The 25,555-nt window shown below is 47.5% G+C and overlaps 1 protein-coding gene across 2 annotated transcripts; it reads left to right on the top strand.

The window, feature by feature from the left end:
- Nucleotides 1-4,246: 4,246 nt before the first annotated feature.
- Nucleotides 4,247-24,385, top strand: Gata3 (GATA binding protein 3). 2 transcript variants are annotated; one of them, XM_074056703.1, is made up of 6 exons: nucleotides 4,247-4,554; nucleotides 4,930-5,554; nucleotides 7,916-8,452; nucleotides 13,861-14,003; nucleotides 18,379-18,504; nucleotides 22,766-24,385. In XM_074056703.1, the coding sequence occupies exons 2-6, from the start codon at nucleotides 5,314-5,316 to the stop codon at nucleotides 23,048-23,050; spliced, it is 1,332 nt and encodes a 443-aa protein (XP_073912804.1). In that variant the 5' UTR covers nucleotides 4,247-4,554; nucleotides 4,930-5,313; the 3' UTR covers nucleotides 23,051-24,385. The 2 variants fall into 2 exon arrangements, with proteins under 2 accessions (XP_073912804.1, XP_073912803.1); XM_074056702.1 differs by having other exon boundaries at nucleotides 4,252-4,554; nucleotides 13,858-14,003.
- Nucleotides 24,386-25,555: the final 1,170 nt, after the last annotated feature.

Genomic DNA, 25,555 nt, shown 5'->3' with positions numbered 1-25,555 from the left:
TCCAACAATAGCCACTGTTAAAATGGAGACACCCAATTAAAGTCCCCGCCGGGCCGCACTTAGTTCCCGGCCAGAGGCTTGCAGATCTCCGGGCCGCTAAAACGGTTGGTGAGGGGCGCGGGCGCCGGCCTCTACACCTCTGGCCTTCACTTCCTCCCCAGACGCTCAGCGACCACGGCCGTTTCACACCGTTTTTATTGACCGATCGCAGCCAAGGAAGATTGATCGAGCTGGAATGCTAAGGGACTTCTTCCTTAGCTCTGCTCGCTAGGGCCCCGGGTCGTGTTCCAGTTCGGTGCAGCTCTGCGCCTTCCCCGCCCCCAAGCCCCGCAGGTTCCAGGCTTCATTTCAGTCCTTTAACGTGCGGCTGGGTCCGCCCAAGCCGGCGCCGCTGCTCCGGGGGGAGGGACACGGCGGCGCGGCCCGGCTCCGCTTCTTTCTCCAGCCTGCAAATATTTGCTGCCTAGCTGGAAATCCGACTATTTCGCGCGCGCTCAGCTTGCAAAGTCCTTAAGTAAACACGCTCAAATGACCGCCCCGGGCGGTCTGAGGCACGCTCACCACCCCAGCGCGGGATTAGTAACTTTAGGACTTCGACCCTGAGGCTCGGCTTTGCTGAGCATCCGCGAGCAGCGAGCGCTCAAGCCCCGGGGCTGCTGCTTCCCGCATCTCGGCCCCGCGGAGCTCGCCTGGACGCGCCTGGCGCCAGGCTCGGGTGGGTGACGCTGGCTGCGTGGATTTCCGCCTTCTAGGTCCGTGCCTCCAGGGCTGAGGCCGTCAAACCTCCTCCACCTCCTTGCTCCAGGGCCTCCACTTTCTGAGGGAGACTGGGGTTCCCCGTTTCCACCGGGGTAGGGTCTCTATGCTCCTGGGAGGGCGTGTGGGAGGGACCTGAACTTGTGTGTGTGTGTGTGTGTGTGTGTAGAGGGGTCCCCAGTTTATCCCAACCGAGGGAGAGACTCCATTTCTTACCCTTTCCCCAAGAGGGCACACATACCCAGCTCAACTTGACGCCTACAGCAGCAGCCCTGAGGCCTGCGCTTTCAAATAGGCCAAGTTAGCTCCCGCCGCCCCACCACTTGCACCAGGACCCGGCTCCTCCGAGGGCGGTGGCTGTGCCCTCCTGCTCTGCTTCAGGATGCTAGGTCTCTGGAGTCCAGGTCCTTCTCCAGCCCCTTACCCTAAAGAGAGAGACAGGCCTCGTGCTCTACAGGAACCGGGCACCCTAAAACAGCGGCGGCGGCAGCATCTTCGTCTTTCCTCCCCTGGAGCTCCGCCGGCTGCTCCCAGAAGAAGGGGGGACCCGCTACCCCAGGCCGGGGCCGGGTGCTTGGGGAGGGGGGCGCGTCAGGTCTGCAGGAGGGCGTAGAGGCGTCTCCGCAGGAGGCCGGGATCAGCTTTGTGAGCCACGGCAACCGGAGAATCAGGACCACCTTTTCTCCTTCCACCCCCAGTCTCGAGCCCCCTCTCCTCCCCCGCCCTCCCGGGGAGGAGGAAGCCCGGCCTGCATTTGCCGGCGAGGCGGGTCAGGCCGGCGCCTGGCCTGGCCCAGACCCCCGCAGTCCAGGTCTCCGCCTCAGGCCACGCGCCGCAGCTTCTCTGGCCTCGCTCCCCTTCCCCCTTCTTTCCCCGTGGGTCCCGGAGCCGACCTCGGCCCTCCTTCCCCGGTAGCCCCCTCCCCTCGTTTTCCCTCCCCCCTGCTCTGTGCTTCTGACTCTGGGGCTGGGCCCGTGACGTCAAACCCAGTGTGGCGTCGGCGAGACTGGCCGGCGCGGGCCATCAAAAGAGCAACGTCCTCTTTCCCAATTACCCACTGTCAGTCCGGGAACCGGGGCGGACCGGCTGGGAATTACATGTTAAATACCCCCTACAGGCTGGCTCCATTACCCCGTTTATCCAGTCCCAGGGTCCCCCACTCCTCTCTGCCAGCCTCAAACCACCCAGACCCAGAGGGGCCTTCTAGATCTTTTATTTTTCCTAGGGTGGGGGTTGCCCTTCTGCATCCCAGTGCAGCCCGACTCTGTGCTGGTAATTGAATTAAAACGAATAATGCCTTTCTCTCCCATTACCAAAGTGATCAGCGAGGCGCCTCTACACCGGAAGGCCTCTTTGCACAAACATTTTCTTTTTGTCTTTTAACATCATTCTTAGCCTCAGAAGTTAACGTTTTCAAATCCTGGTGACAGCTGATTTTTCCGTCTCGAGGATGGTTTCCTTTTGCCCTTACTTGAGTTTCTAGATCTCGGTACTTAGGACCAAAGAGGTAGGCTTGGGCGTTTTCCTGGAAGCTGTGAACTTGGGTCAGGCAGGGTGTATCCAAGTCTTCTTGACTAACGCGCTAAGAACCACTTTTCATTTTTTCTTTAAACTTCCATTCTTAATCTTAATCCCCGGCCTCTTAGCAAAACTGTGTGCGCGCTCATCTCTCCTTGTTTATGGAGTGGTTTCCGGTGAATGTTAGACAGTAACTAAATAATTAAAAGGTTTTGAGAGAGCCGTGAGCTGGAGGAGATGCTGGCAGCCTGACTGGCCCAGGAGAGATGAGTGGTCTAAGAAAAATCGATGCTTCTTTACTGGGCCACCCTAATAAATGAGGACCAAGTGGGAGCAGGAGAAATGCAGGAGGGAGAATTTAAAAAAATATTAAGGTATTTCTTCTTGTTCTATATCTAGAAATTCAACCCGACTTCAAACAAACATCAGATTTAAGAAGGTGAGGACTCAAGATAAAGTCCAAAGCCAAGACCTGGAAGACCCACTCGTCCAAATAAATTTTACTGATTTTTCTTCAAGAATTGTTCTAAAACAACGCATTCCCTCCCCATACACCAAGTGGAAGGTGAACATTGATGTTTTTCCTTCAGCGCAGGAAAGGAATTCTTCAGAACTTAATTTTAGGGATGGCTTCTAGTATATTGACATTTGAATTGAGGGATTTTGGGGGTAGAGGAGCGAAGAGGGACTAATGCCTTGAATTCAAATTACCATTACCCCACCCTTCCCATCAGCCCAGTCGGTGCGAATGCCTGCGGGAGAATCCACACTCTCTCCTCGTACACATTGCCCTGGGGTGGACCTGGAATCTTCTTTCCCCGCCAGACCCTGGCCTTTCCAGCCTTGCTTCTGCGAGTGCGGTTGCAGAAATCTCAGCGCCGCTAGGGGATGCAGTGGCTCAAAGGACCGAGCCGGGCCTCAAAGGTTGGAGCCCGCGGGGCGGGCCAATTGTGGCCCGGCCATACTCGCGCCCGAGGATTGGCTCGTCCTCTGGCCCCGCCCCCTCTGGCCCCGCCCCCTCAGCAGGGAGTCTCAGAGCTTCGCTCCCTCCGCGCAGGAGTGCCCGCTGGGCAGACGGTGGCCCAGAGGCTCGCGGAGCCCCCGGAGGTCGCCTCTGAGTCCCATCCCGGAGGCTGGGGGTTAGGGTCGGCGGCGAGGGCTGGCCTCTCGGCCTGGGGGAGAGACGCCAGAGTAAGTAGGGCTCCGGGCGGGGCGAAGGGAAAAGTTGTCCAACTGGAGCGGAGACTGAGTTAGTTCTACTCTGACTGTACGTAGGGGACGCATGAGTCTCAGCTCCCCGCCTCATCCAAAAGCACACATCGATTACGAATGTTATTAGGTCTGGGAAGGACAGCTGCAACAGCTGAAGCACTTTCAATGGAGAGGCTTGTTGAAAGCAAAAGGCCGGGGGAAACGGCGACATCAAAAGTAACCCGGTGTTCCAATCAAAGCCATATCCCCTTTGCCCGATCGCTCAGCCTCTTAGGAAATTGGCCCAAGAGGCAAATCTTAAAGTACCTTAACAGCAAACTTGTTTTTTCTGATCAGTTTTACGTGCACATAGCCTCCAAATTCATAAGCTCTCCAAAGTACCCTGGATATAATAATAATAAAATAATACAAGTCAGTTTAAAAAGTCTGCTTGTTGAAATTAACTTTATGAATGGGGCAGGCTGGTTTCACCAGGACGGAATAATCTACTGAGCCCGAATGAATCGGTTCTGCAGAGACTACATTTAAAGGGCCAGAGCGCGAATTCCCTCCTGCCCGCCCCCTCCGCCCCAAACCCTGGTCGGCCTCGCCCACCCTGCCCGCGGCTCCTCCGCCCGCGGCCGCCCTCCCCGGCGCCCCTTTCCGGTCAGTGGAGGGGCGGGAGGAGGGGCGGCTGTGTGCGGGGGGGGTGGGGGTGAAGTCCTGGAAAGGGTTTGGGTTGCAGTTTCCTTGTGCTAGGGATTCTGTCCCCTCCTGCCAGCGCCAGGCTCCTCCCCCTCGGCGCGGATGACACTAGAACCTCCTTAAGTTGCGTCGCGCCACAGCTGTCTGCGAACACTGAGCTGCCTGGCGCCGTCTTGATACTTTCAGAAAGAATGCATTCCCTGTAAAAAAAAAAAAATACTGAGAAAGGGGGAGAGAGAGAGAGAGAGAGAGAGAGAGAGAGAGAGAGAGAGAGACAGAGAGAGGAGAGAGACAGAGAGAGAGAGAGAGCGAGACAGAGCGAGCTACGCAATCTGACCGAGCAGGTCACACACCTCCTCCTCCTCTCTGCTCCTCGTTACCCAGGTTGGTACTATGACTTTTTTTTTTTTTTAAGTTTGATTTCTGTCCCTCCACTTGGGAGGACTTTAAAAATTAAAACTCAGCTCTTCCCTTTTGGAGGGTTTCTAGTGGCTGGAAGGAAGGTCCCGGGACCTGTGTCCCCAAGGAAGGGACTTGTCCTCCAAGTTGTAACCGCTCATTCAGTCCGCGGCTCCCGCGAACCTGGCTGCAGAGATGTCCTTGGGAGGCTCGCTGTCTCTTCCAGCCGGGTCCCTGAGCGCTTGTGCGTGTCCCGGGTGCGCCCACCGGCTGGGCGACTCGAGGGGAGGTGGTGCCCTCCTGAAACTCAGGTGCTACGTACTTGCAGGCTCACCCAGGTCTCCCTTCTCTTCCTTGCAGGTGACCCGAGGAGAAACAGTCTCTGAGCGCTGAAGAGCCCCGGTGCCAAGGAACCTCACCTGCAGAATTCCAACGTCCTCATCTCTCCTCCCCCTCCCCCCTTTACAATTTGGTCCCCTTTTATTCTGCTGTACCTAGTTTTGGGATTTTTTTTTTTTTTGCCAAGCCATCCCTCAACGGTTCCCCCCCACCCAAAAAAAAAAAAACCCTCTTATTTGCTCACCTTTCCTTCCCAGCCTTCTCATACCCCCACTGAAAACAAACCATTAACCGACCTCCCCGGCCCTCCGACGGCAGGAGTCCGCGGACCTCCCAGGCCGATCGCCCTCCCTCTCCGTGAGCGGGTTCCGGGCCGGGCGAGAGGTCGCGAGCGCAGCCGAGGACATGGAGGTGACGGCGGACCAGCCGCGCTGGGTGAGCCACCATCACCCCGCGGTCCTCAACGGGCAGCACCCGGACACGCACCACCCCGGCCTCGGCCACTCCTACATGGACCCCGCGCAATACCCCCTGCCCGAGGAAGTGGATGTACTTTTTAACATCGATGGCCAAGGCAACCACGTCCCATCCTACTACGGAAACTCGGTCAGGGCCACGGTACAGAGGTACCCTCCGACCCACCACGGTGAGTCCATCCTGGGAGCTGGGACCCTAGCCAGCAGCGCCCGCTCTGCTGGGTCAGGGAGGCCGGGAGGGACTCGAAAGCCCCTTATGTGCAGTTACCGGTTTATTTAAAAAAAAAAAAATTGGGGCCCGGAAATGGGCGAAGAAGGTGTCTCTCTGTTTGTGAGAGTGTGTTTTTAAAAAGAGTCGTAGCAGGCGTCTCTCCTGGCTGGTGATCCTAGGGCCTGGCGGTCACCTGGAGGGCGCCGAGATGCAGCCCACGGTCCCCGTGTAGCCGCAGGTTATGGGGCCCAGGAGGTCCCAGGCACCGGGCGCCAAGGCTGTGCTTTCCCGGGCGGAGGCTCCCGGGCCCGGCAGCCGGCGCCGGCGAGGCCGGCCTGAAATTGGCTCCTCCATGGGGCTTCGCGCTCCCTGTTACCTCCTAATTGTCTAGGGGAGGGCGTCTGCCAGCGACCTTCAATTTGTTTGCCCCGGTACTTTTTCAGCAAGGCCCCAAAGACATCTATTCCTACCTTCTCCTTTGACCTTTTTCCAAAGCGGGTGCATGTGGATTTTAGGCAGGTCTCCCACCCACTCAGGGCTTCGGGAGGGAATTCTGGTCTGATGGGGGTCTAGGGGTAAAGACTACTGTCTTTAAGCTGGGGAGATGTTAGGGTCCCTAGATTCCCGGCTGCCCAGAATTTTCCTGCTTGTAGGTTGCCTCGTTGCCTGCAGCTCTGGCCTTCTCTCTTCCGGCCTACAGCAGCCCTCCCAGCTCTCCATAAGATTTAGGATACATCTGCCTTTCTTTTTAAGTAGGAGCGATTCCAATTGCCTCCCACCCACCCCTTTTCACCTTGAGAAGTTTAGGAGAGTTCTGAAATGTTGAAAAAGAAACCTAATCCTGTATAGTAAGGGGGGGAAAACTCGAACCCTTGCCAGCTGTAAATTTGTTCCTAAAGAAGAAATAGTTGCAAAACTTCAAGGGGAGAAGATGTGAGACTTTCTCACTCCACCCAGACGGAGGTCTGCCCTGGTCCCCCTACTCAGAGTTGGCTTTGGAGCTGATGACATAACCCCTCCGGCAGCGGTTGTCCTCTGCCCTGCTCTCCTCAGGTTTTAGACAATCATTTCTGCTGCTGGGGCGCTCTTTGCCCATGCGCTGTGCAGATTAGCAGTAGCAGTTAAGTGGGAATGCAGACTTAATATTATTTACTATGCTACTTCCTGCATAATATGAATCTTAACCCTTGCTGTTCGGAGAACTCCTCTCTCCTCCCCTTCCTCTCGCTTAAGATTTTAGTTTCAGTATTGTTCTTAAAGGTTGAACAGAATGTCGAATGGTGAGGCAGGTACTGGATTAAAGATCAATACGTGTGGATTTGCATTGCAGTTTAAAAGTTCTCCTCTCAGAGAGTGTGTGGACTTGTGTAAGTTACGGTTACCTTAAAACTGTGTATTCTAAATGAAAGCTAAACATACTCTGTGCATGAGTCACCCTTGCTGAAAACATACACATAAACTAGAATTTAGTGTCTTAGGTGAAAATTCACATATTGCCTAGGAATTGCAGCTTTGAAGGCATATGGGGCTTGCTTTATTCACCGCCCCCCCTCCCCCATAAATTTTGGGAAAGTGAGAAAAGCAGGAAAAACAAAAACCCAAAAACTACCATCCCAAGATCCAGCCTTGGAAACTTTCAACAGTTTAGGTAATGCAATTACCCTTGCAAATATCACTTCAGGCCTTTTGGAAGCAGCCTTGCCAATTCTGAGCAAGCCTTGCATTGGGTTTCCTAGAACTAACCCTAAAATGTGCCTTGTGTCCTTTCCGCTTGGATTCCGCCTTGGGAGCAGGGCCTCTGGGCCTCTCTCTAGGGTGGAGGTTCTCTCCTGGTGTGCAGTGGTGGTGTGGCCGGCTCCATCCTTCAAGCCTCATCATTCACAGCTGACTCTCTTATCAGGCTGGCTAGGATTAAGTCTGGGATGGGGGCTCCCGCCATTGAAAGAAACCAATAAATCAAGTCAGGTAGAGAGGGCCCTAGGGAATGTGATTTAGACTGTGTGTCTGGAGAGGTCACATAAGCCAAGGGACCTTTCTCACTCCTTCTTTGCACCTCTCCAATCTCAGGCCTGTAGTTCTGCAGGATTTGATGAGACATGGGTGTGGGAGAGATGGTGGATAGAGTCCGCTCCCACGCTAAGGTGTGCTGGCCAGGTTCTCATGGGACCACGGGGATTAGGGAGTAGGGCTAAACCCAAGTTTTGGTGGCAGGGAGGCTTGGGACGTCCAGGGGAGAGTCCCCTGGTGCATCTGAGCGCTGCTCTCATCGCATTTCTTTCTCCTGTCCCCCGCCGCCTTCCCCGCCTGGCTGTCGCCGCAGGGAGCCAGGTGTGCCGCCCGCCTCTGCTGCACGGATCCCTGCCCTGGCTGGATGGCGGCAAAGCCCTGGGCAGCCACCACACCGCCTCGCCCTGGAATCTCAGCCCCTTCTCCAAGACGTCCATCCACCACGGCTCCCCCGGGCCACTGTCCGTCTATCCCCCGGCCTCATCCTCTTCGCTGGCAGCGGGTCACTCCAGCCCGCACCTCTTCACCTTCCCGCCCACCCCGCCAAAGGATGTCTCCCCGGACCCGTCGCTGTCCACCCCGGGCTCGGCCGGTTCGGCCCGGCAGGATGAGAAAGAGTGCCTCAAGTACCAGGTGCCGCTGCCCGACAGCATGAAGCTGGAGGCGACACACTCCCGCGGCAGCATGACCACCCTGGGAGGGGCGTCGTCGTCTGCCCACCACCCGATCACCACCTACCCGCCCTATGTGCCCGAGTACAGCTCCGGACTCTTCCCCCCCAGTAGCCTGCTGGGGGGCTCACCCACCGGGTTCGGATGTAAGTCCAGGCCCAAGGCACGATCCAGCACAGGTAGGAGCCTCCTCCGCCTTGGGATTCCTATCTTTTGCTCTTGGCCTCCTTCTCTTTCTCCTAAAGCCAGGGCAGGGCCGGAGACCACCAAAGGGGCCCCTGGGGTGGAGTGGGGGTGGGGGGCTGGGGCTGGCCAAGCCCTTCTGAGACCACCTTCCATTCCATTCTTCCAGTCTGGAAAGAATGAGGGCTGTCGTCCTACCTTTCTCCTGGCTTGGGACACAGAGGGGAAGTGGGATCTGATTTAAAACCCCCCAGCGAGCTGGGAAAGGAAAAAGACAAACAAAAACAAAGCAATGCCCTCTCCTGTGGGGCCAGGACTCCTGGATGCTGTGGTAACCTTTAGTCAGTTTCCAAGACCAAATGGAAGGGCCAGGAATAAATCTGTAGTGTTTAAGGCTAAAACGAAACCTCCTCAAATCTAAACAAACACAGGTTCCTCCTGTGACCCCTTTGGCCTCTGTCAGTCTGACTGTTCCTCTCACTCAGCTCAAAGAAGGGTATTCCTCTATAGCAGAGGATAGTCCTTTATCCAGATGTGTATAAATGTGTGTGTGTGTGTGTGTGTGTGTGTGTGTGTGTGTGTGTCTTGGGAGGAGGCAGGAACCTGGCAAAACCAGCACCATTTTCTTTGAGTGAAAAAGGGACTCTTAGCTGAACTTGTGGGAGCAGGAGGTGGCTCCAGAATGGGGAAGCAGAGTTGAATGAAAATCAAATGTGGCACACGGCCCAGTTAGTTACCTGCAGTGTCTTTCAGAGCCCTCAGTGCGGGCTGGAGCAGGAAGCCGCTTTAGGACGCATTCATTCCCCACTGATCAGAAGCCAGAGGAGGTAGAAAAGGTGAAAAAGAGTCTTCAGGTGGGCGGTGCTGCTACTGCACTCACTCTCTTTCCCCAGGCAGACCCCGTGTAGAAAACACATCAGATTTGTTCTGTTCTATGCATTAGAACACCCATACTTCTTCTTCTTTTTTTTTTTTTTGCTTTTAATATGAGATAACCCATCATCAATTTTGTTTCTAACTGAAGCATTTGAGTCAAAGAGAGACAGGGATTCTCGGAGATACGAGTGAAGTGTAATTTTAGGTATGATTTTGTGAAGATTGCTATGTCACTAAGGTGTTCATTTCAGAGTGGACATCTGTGCTCTGGTCCACTCCAACGGCCATGTCTCTGCACCCTGTCTGTAGAGATCCTGTAAGGAGGCAATGGTGACAAAAATCACTTGTCTTCTGAGAGCAAGAGGAGCCAGTCATGAAACTGTGCTGGCTCCCAGAGCCCTGGTTTGGAAAACTTAAAGAGGGAGGGCTGTAGGGAGCCCAGTGACCATGAGATCAGTTTTCAGGTTTTTTTTTTTTTTTTCCAGGGTGACATTCACTTCGACTGCCTAAGCAGGACTGTCTCTATTTAGTTGATATGTTTTAGCTAATCCAATTATTTTCAGACTGCTGCACGCGACAGTTGCATTGTTTATCCTGAGTCAGGAACTTCAATAGAGTCCGGATGCGGTTAGGCTGACAGAAAGACTCAGACCCGCATGTTCAGTACATGAAAGTAGGCAGAAGGGAGAGGGAGGTAGGCTAGCTGGTGGAGTCAAAAAGAAAGCGAGAGCTAGGGAGAGCTGCAGCGGGAACAAAGTGGCCCACCCGGTCTTCGCAACGACTGGGCTTGGGGGTGGAGGGCTGGAGAGAAGTGAGGCTCCGTGGGCTCCGCACAACTGCACAAGCGATTGCGGGACTGAAATCGCAGAGCGAGCGTTTGCATTTTGAGGTTGCAATAGGATTTAAAAAAAACAAATTCTCTTTACTGGTAGTGCTGCGAGGTTGGGGGAAGACCGTGGTCTCTGAGGCCGGTGCAGTGGTTGTGGGAGGAGGAGGGACTGAGTGACTTTTCCAAAAGACTCTGGTTTCTTTGCCCTCATTTCTGCATTTGATTTCCACCCCCTCATTTGCGCACACTTTGTGGCTTCAGTTGGATCTGTTCCTTTCTCTCAGTTTTTTTTTCCCCTTATGATTGTTAATATGGACGGATATGTGTGTGGATTTAGAACTGGAGCTTCCCTAAAGCAGAGCTAGGAATACCTGTATTTGTACTTTAGGTTTTTGGCCAAGAGGAGAGGAAGCCATTGAACTTTGGGTCTTTACTTCCTCCTTCTTATTCCTTTCTCACAGTCTCAAAAACCAAGAGTGGCACACCTGGCCAGTGAGGGAGCTGGGACTTTTGGAGTGTGGAGGGGAAGTTTCAAGAGACTATCAGTGTGCAGAGGGTGGACTGGTGGGAATTCTGATAGAGGGGATTCTCTTGGTGGTAGCTTGCTTTTCTTTCTTTCTTTCTTTTTCTTTCTTTCCTTCCTTCCTTCCTCCCATCCCTTTTCTTTCCTTCTTCTTCTTTGCAAATATCTTTAACTGACAGAAAAGAGAGGGTTGTGAGCATTTTCTCTGCGTTTTGAAGAAACGGTTGAAGCTGTGGTTAGGGCACCTATTGCTTTTTTTGATGCCTGGGTTTTCAATCCTGGGATCTGTCTTTGCATACAAAAGACAACGCCTTTTTGCACAGGGCCATTTCTCAGCTTTCCTGACCATTGTGGCACCTTCCTCCACCTTCCTCTGAAAAATTTCCTGCCCTCCTCTTACCCCTTCACAGCCTGGTTTCAGGGTTTCAATCCAGAGCCCAAGGGGCTTTGAAAATGGCTGTTGAATGTCAAGAGGCCTCACAGCTCTGTGGTTCTTGTCACCTAAGAGAGAGGTGTCTGCCTGAGCAGGTCACAGCAGGCAGGGGCCGAGGAGAGGGGAAGACAGAAAGCAGGAGAGTCAGGGCCTCCATTAGGAAAATTGGCTGTGTGCTGAAGTCACAGACTAGAGGCACCAAGGAAAAAAGAAAAAGAAAAGCCCACAGAAGGCAATCACTAACTTGTGGAGTGAATCAAGACAGAAAATAGCTCTAGTGTGTAGAGCTCTGCCAAGGAGCAACCGTTGCTCGCTTTCAAGGGCCCTCTGAAAAGGAAGCTGTCATCCTCCCTCCCACCTGACAAAGGAAAAGAAATCAGCCTGGTCACGTCAGGCTGGGAGATCCCCCAGTGCCAGGGTGCCTAGGAGCAGGGCAGCCATCCACGCTGCTCACTGCAGTGTCACGCCATCCTGAGATCTACTGCTGCCATGTGGAAGCATGGAGCCAGCAGGCCTGGCTCTGCCATTTGACCAGTGTTCATGCAGGGAAAGGACCTCCCACGGCTCTGTCTAGGCAGGATGAAGAGTGGGCCTAGCAACTCCAACTAGGCCAGGCCTGGGGTCCTGTACCCATCAATGGGACAGTGGACCTAGTATCCATTTGGGACACAGAAACGCAGGGCCTGCAGCCTCCTGGCTCCCGGCTGTAGCTGGTGTGTCCTCTCTCACTCAGCCTTTCTTTTTCTTTTCACACCCCCCATATTCAGTCTGCCACTCCTGACTTTTGACACCCCCCCAAGTGAAAGGCATCTGTGTGTATTACACTCCCACAGCCTTTTTAGAGAATCAAGAAAAACTGTTGATTTCCCAGGAAAGTGCCTTTTGTCCCCACCTGCAACGTTTTTGTGTATCATGGTGGGGGGGGGCGTCTAGGAAACAGGGAGGGCTCTCTGTAGACCCCAAGCTAAGAACCTTTTTGGAATCTGGAGAAAAAAAAATATTCTCCTTAATTTTTTTTTTTTTTTTAAAGCAAATAAGACAAAAATCTACTAATGCTATCCCTGACTCTAATGAATAAGGGGGCCATACTTTCTATTTTTGCCATACTGGGGATTGAATCCAGGGTATTTGATTGCTAGGCAAGTGGTCTACCACTTGAGCTGTGCCTCCCAGGGTCCCTTCCATTTGCCAAGGTTTTTAACTTTCCTGGAGAAACTTAGCCCTAGGAGAAGACCACAGGCCTGCCAGTGTGAACATCCTAGTTCCCTCATTCTTGGTCTGGGGTTTTCCAAAGGCCCAACAAGACTCAGGACTGCCAAGACAGACTTCTTCCTTTTAGAAAAGTCAGAATTCCATGTGCCCTTCTGGGGTCCCTCCCCTTACTCCAGTCTTCTGGTAGTCTGGCAGACCAGTGTGAGTTGAGCTACTTGTTCCCACAGGGAACTGGGGTTCCAGCTCTCTCCAGGGCATCCCTCCCCCCAAAACTGGAAAAAAAAAACTGGATTCACTTGGAAAGCATCTTCTTCTTCCTCCTGCAAAAGTTGAAAAAAACACTCAGCAAACTGTCCTGGAGTCCATAATGGTAATTTAAGGGAGTCTTCCAAGGAACTTTCTAGGGGTTGGTCTGGGTAACTCTTCAGCCCTGGTTCTGGGAATGAATGCTATTGTAACAAACTTGACCTGCCTGTTTTTTTGTTTTTGTTTTTGTTTTTGTTTTTCCCTTATTCTGTTTATTTGTATTTTTGGAAAAAGAAAAACTTTGGGCATGCCTGAGCTAATGAGTAGGCCTGCAGACCCCTCTCCTTGGCTAACTTGCTTCTCCTCTGGATCCTTATCTGATCATCATTCTATTCCTGCTTTTTTTGCCCTTCCCCCTTTCCAGGTTTCCTGCCTGGAATTTATCTGTATTTCCCTCCTACAACTTCTTGGTGGTCAGGCTGGGCTGTCCTTTTTACTTCAATCTCAATAACAGAGGCTGGAACGCTATGGAAAACTTTGGCATTTCTGGGAGGGAAGAAAAGAGGATGGAAGAATGAGTAGACCCTGCTGGGTCACCTTTTCCAGGGACTTTCTTCTTTAGTGTTACTGGGGCTTGGACTCAGGGCTTTGCACTTGCTGGGGAGGCACTTTACCACTTGAGACATAGCTCCAGCCCTAATATTTACAGTTTTATTGGAAAGTAAAATCTAAAGTTATAGCTACCTTGATCAGTCTATACATCAATTTATTATCTGTTTCTTTATCTAGCCATTGGTTAATCTTTCCTTTATCCTCATCACGATCTTCATTATTTAATCATCTCTAGAGACAGACCGAGTGACAATAGTGGGTCACCTTTGTTTTCCTTTGAGGGAAATAAATGTTTTGCTTTTACCACTGTCTGGTGCTCAGAATTTTCTCAGGGATGCCTTTCAGGTTCAAGTCTGCCTTTTTTTCCTGTATTCTGCCTGATTTTCCCTGTCTAGTTGGGCAGGCCAAGAATAAGATTCAATTGCTATTTGTTCATCTGCTATTTCTGTGGAGGAGATCTGTTTGTGTCTGAGGAATGGCTATGGCATCAACAAAAAGCTCGTTCAACTTCGGAGCATATAGAAGTATATAGAAGGTAGGCTGGAGATGTTCCCCAAAAGAGGGGGAAGAAGAGTTTTCACTTTTACTTTTTTTCTCCTAAAAAGCAAATGCTGTCACCTTTCTATGTGTTTTCCTTCCATAAGTGACTTATCTCTGATCTTGTTTCCAGAAGGCAGGGAGTGTGTGAACTGCGGGGCGACCTCAACCCCACTGTGGCGGAGGGATGGCACTGGGCACTACCTTTGCAATGCCTGCGGGCTCTACCATAAAATGAACGGACAGAATCGGCCGCTCATCAAGCCTAAGCGACGGCTGGTAAGTTCTGATCCCACAGGACCATTTGTGTCTTCTGTGTCCAGTCTCCAGGAGGAATAGCTCTAGGTAGGAAATTAACTCAAAATCATGTCAGCTTACTTAGGTTCATTTTTTTTCTGTCCTCATCTGTTTTTCCCCTTTCCTTTTCATTTCTTTCTTTTTTATTTTCATCTGAGATATACAGAAAAATGTTCTTTTTTTACTCCTTTCGTGTTTCTTAAGTTACTTCTCAAATTTTAGGATGCTAATTTATTGGTTCTCACATCTAAAGTCTATTTCCCACTAGAATAATTGTGCTTAGCAGTATCAGGATAATTGATTTAAAATGTAATGATGAGCACTGTGTCTCAGACAGAGAAATTTGGTGTGAGGATGGGACCATCCAGAACACTCTCCGGAAGTACGGAAGGAAGGTGGGCTCCCGGAAAGCAACCACAGGCTCAGTGTTGCCAGTGCTGATGGTTTAGGATTGATGGGGCCAATTAACTGAATTGCAGAAGCACAGCCCTTAGCCCAATTGCACTTTTTCTGCTTTCTCCGACTTAGAAATTGAAGTCTTTGCACAGGTGATTCTTGTGGAAAAGTTTTTGATTCCTGTCTTGCCTCTTGGTCTCATTTTCTCTTTGAACTAGTATCTGTAAGGGTGATAGTCTCCCCCTCCCCCTCACCCTGTTTCTCTTTTGAACTGCTTAATCATTAGGAGGAATAGTGAGAAAACCTGGCATTGTCAAACATTTATGAGGAAAACCAAAACGGGAGGGAGGGATTTGTTTGCAAGCCTGTCTTTGGAACCATAGGCCAGACTGAAGAGTGAATAGGTAACAGAGACAAATAAAACAGGCTTGGCAGGTGACAACTAACCACAGTCAAGAGATCAAAATGCTTTTTGTGGTGCTGAAAGTCACCAAGTGAAGAGGGGAGGAGGGGAATTTCCTCATGCAGATTGATGGGTAAATTAGCATCCATCAAATTCTGGGTGGGGGGGGGCGGAGATGTATCCCTCCTGTGTTCTTTCAAAGCGTTATTTGTCCTTTCCATCAGACTATAGTGCAACTTAACACCTTTCACATCCTCTTTAAAAAAAGGAAAAACTTTCTAGGGCTGGAAGTGCCCACATGACTTTAATTTTTGGCAATCTTAGATCTCTAGGCTTTATTCTTTCTGATCTTTGCCCCTTTCTCCAACTTTCTCAACCTCCCCCACTGCATCTCATGAAGTTCGGTATTTTTTTCCTTTCTCTCATGTGCAAAGCTGACTTCCTAGGAAAAAGCTGCCGGATATCTGAGCACTAGAGATAACTCATAAACAACAACTCAGCTTCCCCAACCTAAACATCAAGATGTTTGGACAGATCAGAACAAGAAGTGTTTGAGAAAAAAAAATGGCTAGAGGTGTTAGCACAGAATAAATGTAATTACACCACAGAAGAGTGCCCTCAAAAACCTGGCCTGAGTGAAAAAGAGAGAAAGAAAGAAAGAAAGAGAAAGAAAACTAACAACAAAAATAAATCATAGTGTAATTATAATTTTTTTTCAAAGGTAAGGCAAGAGATTGTAAAAGTCTGAGACTATAGATTGATTAGTGAGCGGGAGTTCAGTTGATGTTTTCTTCTGTCTCTACAGACGGCAGAGGACTGTTCTAGTTCCATTTTATATAATTTTGTCCTCACTTTTCATTGGAAATCTTTAGAACTCTGAGTAATAGTACTTTAGATTCTAGAATTCACTGGCTGTCACATTTTAAGCTGTCATTTCTGTCTTAATCATCTGTCCTGGGTGATTTGATATTTTTAGTTTCATAGAATTCATATATTACAGAGAGGTATTTGGAAGAGGTGCAGTTTTTTTTTTCCTCCTCCCTTAGATGTGTTTGACTTCTGAACACCTAGAAACTTTTTTCTTTCTTTTTTTGCATCTTAATGCTGGCGATTGAACTCAGGGTCTCACGCAGGCTAAGCACACGTGAACAATACCCCCAGCCCCAGGACTTTTCCTTTACTTCTTTCCTGGACATCCTGTCCCTCCACTCCAGCTCTGTCTTTCTAGGTTGCTGTTTTTGTTTTGCATGATTTTCACATCTATTGGAGACTACCCAGTCCACAATGTAGCTAGCTTTTCTGTAAGATGTATCTCACAGTGAATACATGAATGCAGGAAATAGAAGAGATGACTGAAAGCAAGATTCATAGATTTCTGCCCTCCCCCTTGTTGCCAGGATTTTCACATCTCACCCCTAGCAAAAGGCTGATCGGCCTGCTTTATTAATATACACCAGAGAGGCTTTGAGAGAGTCAGTGTAAGTTTTCATAAAGTCTATAGTACTGGAGACAGTCGAAGCATGGATATGTGTACGTTATTTTCAATATACTGCAAAGGATTACATGCGGAGCCTAGTTTTGGAGCTGTACTTTCACTAGTTGGTATTGCATATTTGTATTATGCATTCAAAATTGTTGGGCTGGGAAACCCGAGTGCCTGAGTAGATGGTACATCTGAACATGAATATATCTTCTAAAGGAAAAAAATCATAGGAGGAAGATAATAATCTCATGTAACATAATTGTCAAAAATCATGAAGCACTGGTTTTGTGTGGCACATTCTTCCCAAGAGTACACAGGGAAACAGTTATTTCACTATTAAATTACTACATTTCATAAAGGCAGGTAGATAAAAGATGAGGAGTTAGAATCAGCATTCTTTGGCCTTGGTGAACTATTTTCAAAAAAAAAAAAAAAAAGGGAGAATCTTCTTCATTGTGATAGATAAAGGCTGTCTTTAATTCCCAGTTCCTTAGAATACAGAAAAGAATTACATAACAAAGTCAGGGCTCTGCTATTTAAAGACCGCAGGAGTATATCTGTGGAACCGTGTAGTGGTTTCCAAAGGAAGGGAATATACCTAGTGAATTCTTCATATCAAGTAGTTTTAAGAGTTTGGCCAAATTTTGTGCTTGATAAAATATTGATAGAAAAGAGAACTGGGATCCTTATAATTTTTGTTCCTTGTTCTTATGACCATACCAGAATTTTCTTTCTTTCTTCTTTGGTGCTGAGGCTGGAACTCAGGGTCTTGTGCATGCTAAGTTGTCTCTACCACTGAGCTACAGCCCCAGCCCCTTCCAGAAGTTTCTTTTTCATAAATAAAGACTGAATTTTTTCTCCTTCTCTTGCCTTTTCTTTGATAATAATTTTGAGTCTAGGAGCAGGAATCATTGCGGTTAGTTTTCTTTTTTATGATGAGATGTGAGGAGAGGAAGGAGGAGTGTGTTAGCAGTGATCCAACTCCATTTTCTTTCAACAGATTTGAGTTTAATTTTTTTAAAGAGTGTAGACATAGAAAATAGTCATGTGATAAATTTAAATGCATCAAAAAAGTGAAAGGCGTATCCCTATCTCTCTATTAAAGAAAACAAAGGCAGTGAAAGGGCCAAGGATTTAAAATTTAAGTTACAGCTGACATTGTACCTGTGACTTTTCTCCTCCTCTGAGAATAACAAATAGAATATGCCTAATTTCATGAAGGTGACATGAGATGAGAATAAGTGAGGTGTATAGGATTCCTGCAGAATAGCAAAAATACTTGCTCTTTTCAGTTTGTCTCGTTCAATGATGGCTATTAAAGAGAGAGAGGGTGGCTGTCCAGGGAGTGGCAAAGGGACCAAGTCTGAGAATGTCAGCTATGAAAATTTAGAATGGCTACAAATTGGAAAGGGTCTTGTTGACTTCGGATGTCCTGCTCGTAAGTCAGTCATAGCACCCATGATTGCGTGTCTCACCAGGGCACAGCTGTCTCTCAAGGACGAATTGACTGTGCTACCAGGACTCTTTTCCCTTTCTTCATAATCTAGGACTGCTGGATTCTGATCTGAGATCAGTCTGGTGTTTTCTCTGTTTGGGTTTGCTCTTCACTCACTGTTAGTATGTCCTGATAACCACTAGCTTATTTAAAGACTGATGTTCTTGGGAATTGGACTCCTGTGGATTTGGGCTTGGTGAATAAAATGTGTAGAAGCCTTGTACCAAAATTGGTGTAGTTAATTCAAAATTGCTAGCCCTAAAGATGAATCCTAGGGTAGATTTTGTTGGTTGGAGGGAAGGAGGATGATCTCAAGGGGGTGGCACTGGCTCTCTGTCCCTCCCAATTCTGCACTGGAAAGAAATAGACTAAATCCTGCCTGTTCTGTGGATTGGCTACATGTTTCTTCTCAGGGCAGATTTGGGGATCCATATTACTTTCATGTGGGCCACTTGCTAGTTTTGATTTCAATGATAATGTCTGTCTTTTTTTTCTTTTTTTTGATAGCCTGTCTCTGTAGCTTCGGCAACACATTTAACATTCATTTTCGTTTTACCCTCTCCTCTCTCCCCATCCCCAGTCGGCAGCAAGAAGGGCAGGGACGTCCTGTGCGAACTGTCAGACCACCACTACCACGCTGTGGAGGAGGAACGCCAACGGGGACCCTGTGTGCAATGCCTGTGGACTGTACTACAAGCTGCACAATGTAAGTCCTGGTGCCAGCACGGACGGGGCTCCGGTCTGACCAGGCCTTAAATAGCTTTGCCACCATGCTATCCAGACCCCTGACGGATTCCAGTCAGTTTCCTTTGGGCCAAGTAATGGTCAGGACCTCAGATAATTGGTGCAGTAGCACCTAGTTTAGAAAATGACTACTTGGTTAGGGCTGGCGGAGTGGCTCAAGTGGTAGAGCGCCTGCCTAGCAAGCGTGAGACCCTGAGTTCAAACCCCAGTACTGCCAAAATAGAAAGTGACTCTTTCGAGTATAGTCTTGCCTGCCAACATGGAAGGGGTTTACACGGCAATCTGGTACGCTTCGTGAGTGTGTCTGGGTTTTTAGGGGAAAAAAATCTTCCCCTTGGAAAACAGAAAAAGTCACCACTTCTGTTTTGAGGGCCCTTTCATTCTAAACTTGTAGCAAAGAGAGAGAGGGAACATGGGCTTGAGAGAGAGAGAGAGTGCAAAGAGAAAGGCAAATAGAATTATAGAATTGTGATGTGTGGCCCAGCAATTCCTGAAATTAAGACCCTTGCTGAGGAGTAAAACATGTTGGCTAAACCTGTGCTGTGAATTTCAAATGGACCCTCTGTGTAAAAGGTATGAAATGAAATGTCTGAGAGATTTTATCTGATGGCTTTGTCCCAGCTAGCTTTCGTACACAGAGAACTGAGCAAAGCGCCTGGCAAGGTTATCATGCCAGCAAACAGAAAGCGTTTAATTTTTCTCCTATGTCATCTTACCAGAATGACAACTGCCAGTCACTGGGTCTAACTGGGTCATTATTAATCTTTTAATTTGGGGTCCTCCCAATTTGTAATATCTTTACCATAATCTTTTTCTTTTGGTTGTTTTGTTTTTCTGAAATAATTCTGACCAACAGGCTATGATCGAAGTAGGGTCTGAAATTTACATTAATTCCAAAGAAAAAAATTGTCCTCTCTCTCTCTCTCTTTCTCTCTCTCTCTCTCTTTCTCTTCTCTCCTTCAAACTTTTTCTGGTTCTCCCATATTTTCTTGACTTTGGCAAAGTCTGGGACCAAACAAGGAAGAGGCAGAAATTTTTGCTTGGGGCTGTTCTGGCAGTAAACTCTCCTTACCCAGGAATACCCAGAAATCGTGGAGGAAACTTTTCTGGTTAGGTTTTTTGAGTCACAGAGAATATCTGAGGGTGACCCCCAGCACTCCTACCTCTTTTTTGCTTTGAGGGGAAAAGGTGCTGAGATTCCCAGGGACCTTAATAACTCTGTCCACAGTGACATTGTGTCTTGACGGGGTCCCCGTTGTTGGGCCCAGTATAACGAAACTGGAGTCTTCCTAAGCACGATCAGTTATTCTCTCTCTGATCCTGAGATTTCTCAGCAACAAAGCCAGGTGCTGGTTTCACTTTGGTGCGCTCATTTGCTCACTGCACTGAACGTAGAAGTATCCGTGACTAAGATTGGGGAGATTTGAGACATTAGTGTTCATTAACTGTCGGGTCATCAGTTATTTTTTGAGTTGTAATTCATGACTTTCCAAGAACTTTCAGATTACTTGATTACATTTGAGTCTCAAATTGTTCCATGATGTAGACAGGGCAGAAATTATTTTTATATCAGTTTTACTTGAAGTCATGACTTAGAAAAGCAAGTAGTAGCTGGGCACCCGTGGCTCATGCCTGTAATCCTAGCCACTCAGGAGGCAGAGATCAGGAGGATCATGGTTCGAGACCAGCCCAGGCAAATAGTTTGTGAGACCCCTATCTCGAAAGAACCCATCACAAAAAGGGCTGGTAGAATGACTCAAGATGTAGGTCCTGGGTTCAAACCTCAGTACCGGGGCGGGGGCAGGGAAGAAAGAAAAGCAAGTAGTTTGTGCAGTGTAATGTGACAAACCAAGTTGAAGAGTTAGGACACTGTCTTGCTTTAGAATATAACAAAATTGTGGCGAATTGTGCAGGACTACATATTTCTTTCCTGCTTCCATGGGAGGACAGAAATGATGAGAAACTAATAAGCACTAATTTTGTTTGAGTAATTATGATAAGGTATGACCTCACTTATATCCAACTTAAATAAACAAATAAATATATTTCTGAAGAATATGAATTTTTGCCTCTGTGGTGCTGGGGATTGAAGCCAGGGTTTTGCACATGCTAAATAAGTGCTTTGCCATTGAGCTTCCTCCCCAGCCCACTGAATTTTGCAAATTAAAGAAAGACTAAGAATCTTCTCTGCTGCTTACTTTTTAATTTTTTATTATTTTTTAAATACAGTGTATCTAATCCTCGCTAATACTAGGCAAAATGCTCTACCACTGAGCTACATCTCTAGCCCGTCAACTCTATTTTTAATTAGCTATGTCTTCATGGCTGGCCTCAAGTGACTGGAAGAGAGAGAAAGGAGGTGGAGTGAGGGGGGAGAGAGAGAGAGAGAGAGAGCGTACCTCATTTTCAAGTGTGTTTTTCTGTCTTCTCTGGTGTACTTAACAATGAGAGATAATAATCTACTACCTTTTCATGGCGTCCTGTTCTGTTCTGCCCATGTAGATGTCCCCACATGTTATGCCATAGGTTCCTTGCTTCTTATCTAGGCATTTAGATAACTTCCTATCTCAGGATCAGCGTATCTAGGTGGTGTTGTGACTAGTTATCTGGGGCGTGCAGCTCTCTGTGTAACTAGATATTATATTTAGATATCTGGCTGTGTGTATCTAGATATCAGCGTGCAGAGTGCTTTATCTGGACATTATCTCAGTGAAGATTTGATGTAGGAATAGATTCCTGTCATCTCTGTGGGCTGCATCTTTGTCTTAATGATAACTTGAAGGAACTCTGAGATCCTTCTGCCACTGACCTTTCTTGGCTCTTCTGCTGCCACTCACCTGGTTTGGGGGGAAGTAAGGTCTCAGCTCCAGGGTAGTGCTCTATTCCCCCTCAGATGACCTCTCCAGCTCCAGAAAGCTGTGCATTTGCTGCGCCCTGCAGCTTGGTCTCTTTCTCTAAGAAAGGATCCTCTTTTCCTTAACTGTTATTGAATAGCTTTGGGGATGGATAGGTAGATCCCCAAGTAAAGGGGAGCCTCGTTTCCCACCCTAGAGAACATAGTGAAAGAGGCTGTTTTCCCCTCCAAGTTAGGAAGGGCCAGGCGCTCCACAGCTCCCTAAGAACATGGTAAGATGTACGGTTGGTTCTTCATGGCAGACCTGTGCTGTTGATGTTGACCTGATTCTGACTCCATTTAGTGAGAAGACTGTTTATTTGTGAAGTCCCCATTCTTGGCTCTGGTCCCCCAAAGCCCATGCATTTGAAGAGGACAAAGTTGATCAGAAAGCAAGGGATGGTAGGTTGTCACAGAGAGAAGCCTAGTGATTTGTAGAGTGGGTCTTGTCACCGTCTCTTTATTCTGATGCATTCTTGGTTGTAATTTTTAGGATGTGTGTACTTCCATGCTAACAGAGTGCTTTGGATCCCAAAGGTGGTTACTGAGTCCTTGCTGATTTGTTGTTTGGCTATTTGTCCAATTAGAAGTGGAGGGTCTGACTAGGGAGAAGTAGCAATTTTCAGCCATTATAGTTGCTCTTGGGTAACATAAGCAAGGAATTATTTATCTTTGGAAAAGCATGTTGTATTAAAATAGGTGTAAGGAGATACAAATTCCAGGGGATGATTTTATGGCCTTGGGAGAGGGCCAGGTGGAAAAGAGATAACCAAAGACTTCTCTGTAGAGAGGTGCAGCACCTACTTATAACACAGAGAGACTTCAACACTGACTCCTGAATTCCTACAGCAGATTTGTCAGATGAGTAGCACAATGTATTTCCTTCTGGAAGTTTCCTCAATGGCCTTCATTCTCATGAACTATTCCAAGGAGATGCTAAATGAATAAGACCAGTTATTGTACTTTAGTTGTCAGAGAAATAGAATCATCGTGGGTGGCCCCTGGATATGCAAAGTTCCTAGAGGAAAACTTTGCCCCAAATTATTAATACCGGTGAACTTAATTGATAAGCTGTGCGTGGAGCACCTCACCTGTAGTCTCTCAAGTGATGGAAACAGTTGGGACTTCCCTACTCTGTGACTGAGTCAGCAGCCCCCTGGGTTTCTGGAAAGGAGAAAAGAGCAGGTGGGAGAAAGGAAGGGTCCAAATGAAGTAGAAATAGATTCCTGACCTGGGGCAGGTGGTGGAACCTTTGTCACTCTGTAAAAGTCTGTATCATTTCAAAGGCAGTAAAAAAGTAAAAAAAAAAAAAAAATTGATCTTTGTTTAGATTAACAGACCCCTGACTATGAAGAAGGAAGGCATCCAGACCAGAAATCGAAAAATGTCTAGCAAATCCAAAAAGTGCAAAAAGGTGCACGATACGCTGGAGGACTTCCCCAAGAGCAGCTCGTTCAACCCGGCCGCCCTGTCCAGACACATGTCATCCCTCAGCCACATCTCCCCTTTCAGCCACTCCAGCCACATGCTGACCACGCCCACGCCCATGCACCCACCGTCTGGCCTCTCCTTCGGACCTCACCACCCTTCCAGTATGGTCACCGCCATGGGTTAGAGTGAGCCCTGCTCAAGGTGCACATGTCTCCGAGCAAGAGAGAGAGACTGAGAGAGAGAGAGAGAGAGAGAGAGTCCCTCGACCCCTTCTACTTGCATTTTTTTGCAGGAGCAGTATCATGAAGCCTACATGTGATGGATATTTGTTTTTGAAGGCAGAAAGCAAAAGGATGTTTGCCACTTTTGCAAAGGAGCTCACGGTGGTGTCTGTGTTCCAACCACCGAATCTGGATTGCATTTGTGAATAAGCCATTCAGACTCACATTCCCTATTTAACAGGGTCTCTAGTGCTGTGAAAAAAAAAATCGCTGGACATTGCATATAACTTATATTGTAAGAAATACTGTACATTTGAGGAAGACTTCATTGCACCTGGGTAGCTGTAAGAAAGGCATGAAGAATGCCAACAATTTTAAGGAATATGGGAAGGAAAGTATGGAAATTCAGAAGAAAGTAGGTCTGATATCAAGTGGACAACCTGCCAGTTTTGTTTCCTCTCACTGGCCACAGTTGTTTGATGCATTAAAAGAAAAAAAAAAAAATTAAAAAAGGAAAAAAAAAAAAAGAAAATAGAAAAAAAAAAGAAAAAAAAAGTTGTAGGCAAATCATTAAAAGCTGTGGATTCTGGAAGGAAATACAGGTCCGGGCACACAAATTGCCAGTGAGGCTTTGGAATGTCATTTCTAGGCCTACATGCTTTGTGAACAAGTCTCTGTAATTGTTTGTATGTATAATCCAAAGCTCCAAAATAAGAAAAGATGTAGATTTATTTCATCATATTATACAGACTGAATTGTTGTACAAATTTATTTACTGCTAGTGTTAAGAACTGCTTTTTCTTTTTTTTTTTTTTTTTTGGTTTTAATGTTTTCCTTCTTTCTCAATTTTCAGTTGAATAAACTAGATTATGTTCAGTTGACTTAAGGTTGTTGTGCTCTGGAGGGTTTATTTTCCATTTTGTTTTTGGATGATATTTATTAAATAGCTTCTAAGGGTACAGCAGTATCTGTTTCATCCTCACTTCTCCTGCAGCCTGAGCTCTGAGGTAGCAGTGTACGAGCTGCTTACGTGCATGTCAGCGACCCTGGCCGGATGGGTCACGTCCTAAGAGCAGCCTAGCCTGGCTGACTGTTAGCCTCTGTCGTGTTCTGTGTTAGTGATCACTGCCATTAAACAGTCTGTTGGAATGATACTATAAAACTACTAATAAAGTTAAAATATTTTAAAACAACAAAATAACATCATACCCAAGTGGTGGCCAAGCTCTTATAGAATCTGGTAGCTCTAGCTAATTTAAGATAAAGGAGTTTTTTTTTTTTTTTTTTTTTTTTCTTTTTTCTTCTCAAACCCCCCAAACAGGCAAGTGAAATAATTCAACGGGAGGAAATGCTAATCCCAGATAGACAACAGCCATTCCTTTGGGAAGCTGGAAGCATTTGGAGCTCTGTGTAGCTCAGGAATTTATCTGGGGACTGGCCTCACCTCTGGGGACCCCCAGTGAGCTGTGAACCTCTGGTAGGCTATCTTCTCCAGGAGAAAGAAGTAGTGTGTTTCCTAGCTGCAAGTCACAGGTGAAAACTATAGCTGATGCTTCCTCTTGGAGACATAAGTGAGCTGGGCCACTCCTGGATGCATTTCTGTCTGGCTCTTCTACTGTTGAATTGAGTAACACCACAGTGAGGGGTTTATTGAAATGTTTGCAAAACATGAAATAACCATTTTGTAATTTCTGCTGTATAGTTTCCTTTTACTCTGTTGACAGAATGTGTAACTATGGCACACATTTAAAAATCTCTGTTAATTGCCTCTCTGCTTTCTTAGCAAATATTTTAAACCTAAAGCTGAATGTTGAAATAAAGGTGTAGAGAATTACTGAGCTGCAAATGGAGATCTCACTAACTTCCCGTTAATGACCTACAATGCCAGTGTTGTTTCCAGCTACTCTTGAAGCTCCAAAGGAAAGAATTGTCCATCGCCACACTAAAACTGGTTTTTTTTTGTCCAGTTCTGTCTCAGGACTTGCCACCTCTTCTCTTCATTTCAGTTAGTGCCCTTTCACCTTATGATCAGGGAGTTCAAATTCTTAACATTCTTGAAGTGGGAAGGGGTGGGGGGACATGTAGAATAAATCCCAAAGTCAGTACTCGGTGACGTTTTATTTTAGGTCTTTCAGCTATAATGACATATTTCACCCTAGTTCTTTAGAGAGAGGTCATTGCTCCATTGTGTACCGTGATTTAACCTTCTAAGATATTTCTAGAAGGTGATACAAAAGCTTTAAAATCTATCTATCTATCTATCTATCATCTATCTCTCTATCTCTATCTAACAATGGTTCAGTTTCTTCTTTGGAATGGTATTTTTTTCAGGGCTCTCATGGTTTTATTCTTTTTTTAAAAATATAAGTGAAAGAAAAATACCAGTGATCATTTAATCTAGAAAAATAGAACAAGATTGTAGAAATAAAATATTGCTCAAATATTTTGAGTAACTAGTACCCTAATTA

This window comes from Castor canadensis, chromosome 15 (genome assembly GCF_047511655.1).
Source record: "Castor canadensis chromosome 15, mCasCan1.hap1v2, whole genome shotgun sequence".
In the NCBI taxonomy this organism is placed as follows: domain Eukaryota; kingdom Metazoa; phylum Chordata; class Mammalia; order Rodentia; family Castoridae; genus Castor; species Castor canadensis.
Note: the sequence above shows the minus strand (reverse complement) of the source record. Positions and strands in the feature narration are given on the sequence as shown.

Coding starts and splice junctions, on each gene's coding strand:
- Gata3 (XM_074056702.1), top strand. CDS start 5,314: ATGGAGGTGACGGCGGACCAGCCGCGCTGGGTGAGCCACCATCACCCC. Junction 5,555..7,915: donor GTACCCTCCGACCCACCACG/GTGAGTCCATCC, acceptor CTGTCGCCGCAG/GGAGCCAGGTGTGCCGCCCG. Junction 14,004..18,378: donor TCAAGCCTAAGCGACGGCTG/GTAAGTTCTGAT, acceptor CCCCATCCCCAG/TCGGCAGCAAGAAGGGCAGG.